We start from the raw sequence: 7344 nt of genomic DNA, 5'->3' as shown, positions 1-7344 counted from the left end.
CCCCCTCCCAGAGCCAGCACCCCATACCCCCTCCTGCACCCCAAGCCCCAGCCCTGACCTGCCTCCCAGAGCCAGCACCCCATACCCCCTCCTGCACCCCAAGCCCCAGCCCTGACCTGCCTCCCAGAGCCAGCACCCCGTACCCCCTCCTACACCCCAACCCCCTGCACCAGACTCATCCCGGAGCCCCCTCCCACACTGCGAACCCCTCGGCCCCAGCCCAGAGCCCGCACCCCCTCCCGAACCACAACCCCCTGCCCCAGCCCGGTGAAAGTGAGTGAGGGTGGGGGAGAGCAAGCGGGGGGATGGAGTGAGTGGGGCGGGGTAGATCCTGCTAGTGCGCCCTGAAGGTTCCTTAGTGCCCTTAAATTCAAAAAGTGATCTTGGGCGTAAAAAGGTTGGAGACCACTGATGTAGACCCTGCTAGTGCGCCCTGAAGGTTCCTTAGTGCCCTTTAACACCGTGCTGTTTGAAAAAATACTATGTTAGAGCACACGAGGGAACATTACAAAGAGATATGCTGGAACGAGTCCTGTAGATCATGATTCATTCCCGTACATACAAAGAGAAAGTCCTGAAACTCCCCTGATTTTTGGACATCTGCATAAAACTCAAAAATTGCTAAAAATACCCCCCCCCAAATGAAATTAATAAACCCCCAAAAGCAGAAGCGCTTGTCATGGGCCCTGCTTCTCCTAACACCTCCTGGAGATTCTCCTTTAGTTCCACGTGGTGGCGTCGGTGTTGTAGGGGGAGGCTGAGTTCTGACCCTTGGAAGCCACATAGGGCCAGCCAGGAAGGTCTGAGGCCATGAATTTGGTACCGTGTCTGAGCTGGCTGGCTGATTAGTAATTAGGGCTGGTCAACATTTTTCAATCGAAACTGGTGTTTTGACAGAACATTGGTTTTTTTTTCAACTTCATTGTTTTGCCAAAAGGATCTGCTTTCCATGGGAAAAAAACTGATTTCTTTTATCTAAAAACTGAATGCCTGAAAGTCAAAATATTTCAATTTGGACATGCTGCCATGGTGCCTTGTTGGAGTTGTAGTTTGGTTTCCTCGTGCCCCCATTCTCGTTTGTTGTTTGGGTTCCCCAATTGGACTCAATGTCCCACGATGCACTGCCTCCCATCCCCAAAAGGGGAGGCTCTGGTGCATCATGGGAGATGTAGTCTGACACAGGCGCTCTGCCTATACAGAGAATGGGGGCATGAGGCGACTGACCTATGGCTCATTTTTCAACGGCTCTATTAGTAGTTATGCCAGGCGTGGACTAACACCATTAAACCACTTGGTTTCCCATGTTCTCTTGTTGAAAGAGACAGAGAGTGTTTGTGTGGGAGGGCAGGGAGGAGTACCAGCTAGTGCCCAGAGCATGGTAGCGGGATTCCCAGGCTCCAGCCTCCCTTACAGGAGAGACAGAACTCCCATTGAGTAAATGAGGGAGATTTGCATCCTGTGGGTTGGAGATTCGGGCCCCTGGGGCTGCCACTGGCTCACAGATTGAGCTTGGGCAGGTCTCGTCTCTCTGTGCCTCCACTTCCCCCCACCATACACACACCCTGTGAAACGTGGATGTTCGTTTCCTACCTTCCCGGCACTGGTGAGGCTGAATTCATTCATGTCTGTAAAGTGCTTTGAGATCTCTGGATGGAAGGACCAGAGAAGGGTGGCTGGAGACGGGCTAAGCCGTCAGATTGGGGATTGGTCCTGCTTTGAGCAGGGGGTTGGACTAGATGACCTCCTGAGGTCCCTTCCAACCCTGAGATTCTATGATTGTCTCCGAGCACAGAGCAATAAGCAGGCATGTAAGTGGATACAATTTCTTTTTCAGTACAACAACATCCTCTCGGATATGGAGACCACATACAGCGTAGCCAAGGTCTGCAAGGGACAGGGCAAGTGCTATCCATTGGATCCTGGTAAGATGTAGCAAGGCCTCCCGGGAATGGTAGGTGCTCACCACCACCACCCAGCACCTGAAGTTCTCTGAAGAAGCCCCAGAAATTAAGGCTGGGATCGCCATATGTGTGTGCAGCAAACTAGGAGGAAAGAGTGGGACAGTTCCCAAATGCCCGGGTGATTCCAATCTCATTTAATCTCAGCTGTCAGGGCTACAACCCAACGGTTCCTAGTATCAATGTGTTAGCCAACCCTACTGGATTGCTCTGGAGCAACTAGGATCTCCCCAGCAGAATGAGGTTCCACCACAGAGCACGTGAAATATAGAGGACGGGTTACATTCACATAGACCATAGAGAAAACTGTGACCAACAAGGGCTCCCCCAGGAGGGCTTTGGGAGAAGGTGACTTAGAGGGAAAAGCGGAGTTAGAACGATGGCCGGGAGCAGCGGTCCCATGGGGTGAGCTCGCGGGGAGCGGGAGACGGTCCCGCCAGGTGAGCTCGTGGGGACGTTTGCAGTAGAGGCCTAGGAGGAGAGCCTGGGCAGGTGAAGGAGGACCGGGCAATGGGAACCATTCTGGGGTGGCTGATCTACAGGTAGAAGAGGCTGCGGCTGGGGACGTGGGTTCAGCAGGGAATTCCAGGGATGCCCAGATCCCGGGACGTTACGCGGCACAGCATGGAGTCCATGGTTGTTTCCTCTCTTTGCAGACCTCACCGACATCCTAGCCAAGTCACGGGATTACGACGAGCTCCTCTTCTCCTGGAAGGGCTGGCGGGACGCCTCCGGGAAGGAAATCAAAAGCAAATACAAGAGATATGTGGAGCTGAGCAACAAGGCAGCCAGGCTCAATGGTGAGCTATGGAGCTGCCTTCCCAAAAGGGTGAAGGCCCACCGCTCCCTAAAGACACAGCCTGCCTGCTGGCAGACCCTCTCCCAGCTGTGCTCCCGTCCCCTCCCCTATCCCCGCCCCACTGTGCTCCCGTCCCGTCCCCTCCCCTATCCCCGCCCCACTGTGCTCCCGTCCCCGCTCCACTGGGCCCATGCCGTCACACTCCTATCCCTGCTCCCAATGCACCCCCATCCCCGCCCCACTGTGCTCCCGTCCCCGCTTCACTGTGCTCCTGTCCCGCCACACTCCTATCCCTGCCCCACTCTGCTCCCATCCCCGCCCCACTGTGCTCCTGTCCCCACCCCCTGTGCCCATCCCACCACACTGCTATCCCTGCCCCCACTCCGCTCCCATCCCCACTCCACTGTGCCCATCCCACCACACTCCTATCCCTGCCCCCAATGCGCCCCCATCCCTGCCCCACTCTGCTCCCATGTCTACCCCACTGCACTCCCATGCCCGCCCCCCATCCCCACACCACTGTGCTCCCATCCCCACCCCCTGTGCCTGTCCCGCCACACTCCTATCCCTGCCCAATTCACCCCCATCCCTGCCCCACTCTGCTCCCATCCCCACCATGCCCATCCCACCACACTCCTATCCCTGCCCAATTCACCCCCATCTCTGCCCCACTGTGCTCCCGTCCCCACCCCCTGTGCCCATCCCACTACACTGCTATCCCTGCCCCCCAATGCGCCCCCATCCCTGCCCCACTCCGCTCCCATCCCTACCCCACTGCAGAAAATTTATCGTAGGCCTCCAGCTCCCTGCGCCCAACCCTGAGCTCCTCACTCAGACACAATCCTCCTTTTCCTCCGTGCCCAGTTCCCCCCAGACCTCTGCTTTCCTTAGGCTCCGGTGACAATCTCACCGCAGCCCCAGGCGAATGCCTCGCAGGGTTCACGGGCTTGGCTGAGGGAAGTGGAGTAAAAAGCAGTAGCCCCCAGCAAGGTCCTGGCGGTGGCCTGGAAAGGGGTCAGGCGTCTCTGAGAGCCCAGCGTGACAGGAGCTAGATGAGGGAGACGAGAAAGGTCCCCTGGAGCCAATCACAATGGCTCAGTTGGCCGCCCTCACCCCACACTTCCAGCCCCGAAGCGAGGGGGCAGGGCCATCCCCGGGCCAGGGCTGGTGCGGCCCGTGGAGATCAGCGGCAGGGCTCACGATCCCCGCTCTCCTTCTACATCTGGGCAGGTCACCCGGACAACGGGGCCTTCTGGAGATCCCTCTACGAAACGCCCACCTTCGAAGCGGACCTGGAGCAGCTCTACCAGCAGCTGCAGCCCCTGTACCTCAACCTGCATGCCTACGTGCGCCGCGCCCTCTACAACAAATATGGGCAGGAGCGCATCAACCTGAAGGGCCCCATCCCAGCTCACCTGCTCGGTAAGGCCTCCGCTGGGCACGGCCGGGGCCATTGCATTTCTCTTGGGACATTATTGTCTCGGTGCTGGGATGGTCTGGGGCCATTGACGGCTGAGATGGGCCTTCTTCTCCTTTGCCCGCCACCCCGGAGACCTAGCACCCCATCCTCCCAGCTGGCGCCAGTCTTCCATGGGGCTGTGAATCAGCCTGTTAATGTGGGGGTGATGGTGCTAGTGGGTAAGGGGAGGGATAGCTCAGTGGTTTGAGCATTGGCCTGCTAAACCCAGGGTTGTGAGTTCAATACTTGAGGGGGCCATTTAGGGAACTGGTGTAAAAATCTGTCTGGGGGTTGGTCCTGCTTTGAGCAGGGGGTTGGACTAGATGACCTCCTGAGGTCCCTTCTAACCCTGATATTCTATGAATGAAAGGGCCCTCGTCCTCTGAAAAACAGGGCCTGTCGTTAGGGACCGGACTTCCCCGCAGGCCCAGCACTGGGGAGGCCCGGCTTTGCAAAGAGCCCAGCACATTGGGTGCTGCACATGTCGAAATCGCCCGGAGCTCTTGCAAAGCCTGGCTCCGGGTACCAAACTCTGGGCATCCAACCGTGTGAACTGTCTGATCTACCCCGAGTCCCAGCGAGCCGGCTGCCAAGGCAAGAGTTCTGCTTTGCAGTCCGCTGCTCTACAGACTGGGTGATGTTTTTCCCCCTCTCTGGGCTCTTGGCCCCAAGCTGAAGCTGGGTGTCAAAGCCAGGGCAGCTCCATTTCTGTCTCTCTGGCCCCATCCCTGCACTATCTGAGCGCCTCACAAGCTTATATGTGAGGGAAGGGCAGGGCATTATCCCCATTGTACAGATGGGAAACTGAGGCACAGAGTGGCTAAGGCCCAGATCCTCGAAGGTATGAAAATTCCTAACTTCCATAGAACTCAAGAGAAGGCAGGAGCCTAAGTACCTGAGCCTAAGAAACTTGTCCAAGTCACCCGGGAGGTCTGTGGCAGAACAGAGAATTGAACCCAGGTCTGCTAAATCCTAGTCTTGTGCTCTAACCACTGGACCGTCCTGCCTCTCAGTGATGGCAGTGGAGTTACACTGGCTTTTGCCAGGTCTTAGCCAGGACCTTAACCAGGGCTGAGGCTTTCAGAGCCACCCCTGGGATTCCCTTTACAGGGTCCAAAGCCCTTTGTCATCTCTGAAAATAGCCTAAGGTAGTGACGTCCCTTCTGGCTCCGGGGCTGGGAGTAACTTTGCCTTTGTTCTTCTCTCCCTTTCTCCTCCCCTTCCTGCCCCCAAACCCCCTTGCGGGTCTCTAGGGAATATGTGGGCCCAGTCGTGGTCCAACATTTTTGACCTGGTGACGCCCTACCCTAGTGCCACTAAAGTGGATGCCACCCCAGCCATGCAAAAACAGGTCAGTGCGCTCGAACCCTTTGAGACTCTGCTCTTGGGAACCCCTTTTCCTCTCTAGGTGGTGCTGACTTCCCTTCCCCCGGGAAACAGTCCAGGTCTCAGAATAACCAGCAGCCACTGGGCCTGATTCTCCTCACACTTACACAGACGCGCTCAGTAACAGGAGGTTCTGGGAGAGCGGCTCCGGTTTGCGCCTAACAGAGCACTAAAACAACGAGGAGTCCGGTGGCACCTTAAAGACCATCAGATTTATTTGGGCAGAAGCTTTGGTGGGTAAAAAGCCTACTTCTTCAGAGGATACTTAACATAGCACTGACTCCCTGGCCCATACAGCCCCCCCCCCTTGTCGTTAGCAACACGAAATATAAACCTCCGTCTGTTTATTCCTGAGTTTGGCATGTCCCTGCAGGACCCCGCTGTGCTTGTGCCCTGATTGTGTTGCTCTGCGCCTTATATAGTTATTTTACACCCGTGCAAGGGTGGGGGGTGCTGACATTCTGAGCTGGGAGTGATTGTCACCCACTTAGCACAGCTGGGAATGATGGAACAAGGTGCAAGGCAAAGGAGATTCAGCCCCTTTTCCACCCAGGGTGGAGCTAATAGGACCCACCTGGTCTGGTTACCAGGTGGCGCCAGCAGCAGAACTCTGATTTTGTCTGCAAGGTGCTATCTTGAGTCTCTCCAGTTTTACAGCAGAGTATCCCACTCACTGCAGTGCCCTGCCCCAGGAGATAATCCCTGAATCTTCGGCCTAGCACTGTCTACACTAGGGGTTCGGTCAGCTAAACTAAATCGCTTGGGGAGGAGTGTGTGTGGATTTTCACCCCTCTGAGTGACGTAGCTCTGCTGGTTCCCAGTGTGGACACACTCTGAGTCCCTCCTTCCCGATGGCCTGTGTCTGTCATTGCTCTGTCAGGGACCGCGTCAGAGCCAGCCCTGGCGTTACAGGAATCCTCCTTCCCCACCCCCGCTAAATACTCCAAGGGCCTGCTCCTGCTCCCACTGCAACCAATGAGAATTTGGCCCCTGACCCTGATGGGAGCAGGCTCATGCCCTGAGTTTCAGAGGCGAGAAGCGCTGCTGTGTTACCGTCCCCGGCTTCCTGCCCCGTCCGTCCTGGAGCAACCCCGCCCCCGGCTCCCATGTGCTCTCTCTGCTGGCTGCACAGGGCTGGACCCCGGAGAAGATGTTTCAAGAGTCGGACAAGTTCTTTACCTCCCTGGGCCTGATTGCCATGCCGCCGGAGTTCTGGGCCAAGTCCATGATTGAGAAGCCAGCCGGCAGGGAGGTGGTGTGCCACGCCTCTGCCTGGGACTTCTACAACCGCAAGGACTTCAGGTGCCTCCAGGGACAGGGCTGGGCAGTGCCCCAGGCTGGTACTGGAACAGGGCAGAGGGGACTTAGCAGAGCGATAGCCAATCCTGGCTGCTCCCCGGGACGCCAGGCCCAACGGGCCCCAGTCCGCTCCCTGGCCCCCGGGACGCCCTGCCCAACGGGCCCCAGGCTGCTCCCTGCCCCCTGGGATGCCCGGCCCAACGGGTCCCAGGCTGCTCCCTGGCCCCCGGGACGCTCTGCCCAATGGGCCCCAGGCCGCTCCCTGGCCCCCGGGACGCCCTGCCCAATGGGCCCCAGGCTGCTCCCTGCCCCCTGGGATGCCCGGCTCAACGGGTCCCAGGCTGCTCCCTGCCCCCGGGATGCCCTGCCCACGGCTTTGATGTTTTGTCTGTTTGCCAAACCCAGTGGCAGGGCAGGCTGTTCCCGCCCCTATCTGGAGCAGG

At 57.7% G+C, this 7344-nt stretch overlaps 1 protein-coding gene across 1 annotated transcript in view; it reads left to right on the top strand.

Annotated features, from left to right (window-relative positions):
• The window catches only part of ACE (angiotensin I converting enzyme), a 59609-nt gene that overhangs the window by 46842 nt on the left and 5423 nt on the right, over positions 1 to 7344 (top strand). Inside the window, exons 15-19 of the mRNA XM_029912231.1 lie at positions 1835 to 1922; positions 2615 to 2758; positions 3988 to 4179; positions 5470 to 5567; positions 6735 to 6904. Coding sequence (XP_029768091.1) covers positions 1835 to 1922; positions 2615 to 2758; positions 3988 to 4179; positions 5470 to 5567; positions 6735 to 6904 — 692 coding nt within the window. The remainder of the gene's footprint in view (positions 1 to 1834; positions 1923 to 2614; positions 2759 to 3987; positions 4180 to 5469; positions 5568 to 6734; positions 6905 to 7344) is intronic.

Source organism: Terrapene carolina, unplaced genomic scaffold (assembly GCF_002925995.2).
Source record: "Terrapene carolina triunguis isolate 2854851 unplaced genomic scaffold, T_m_triunguis-2.0 Scaffold193, whole genome shotgun sequence".
NCBI classification, from domain to species: Eukaryota; Metazoa; Chordata; order Testudines; family Emydidae; genus Terrapene; species Terrapene triunguis.
Note: the sequence above shows the minus strand (reverse complement) of the source record. Positions and strands in the feature narration are given on the sequence as shown.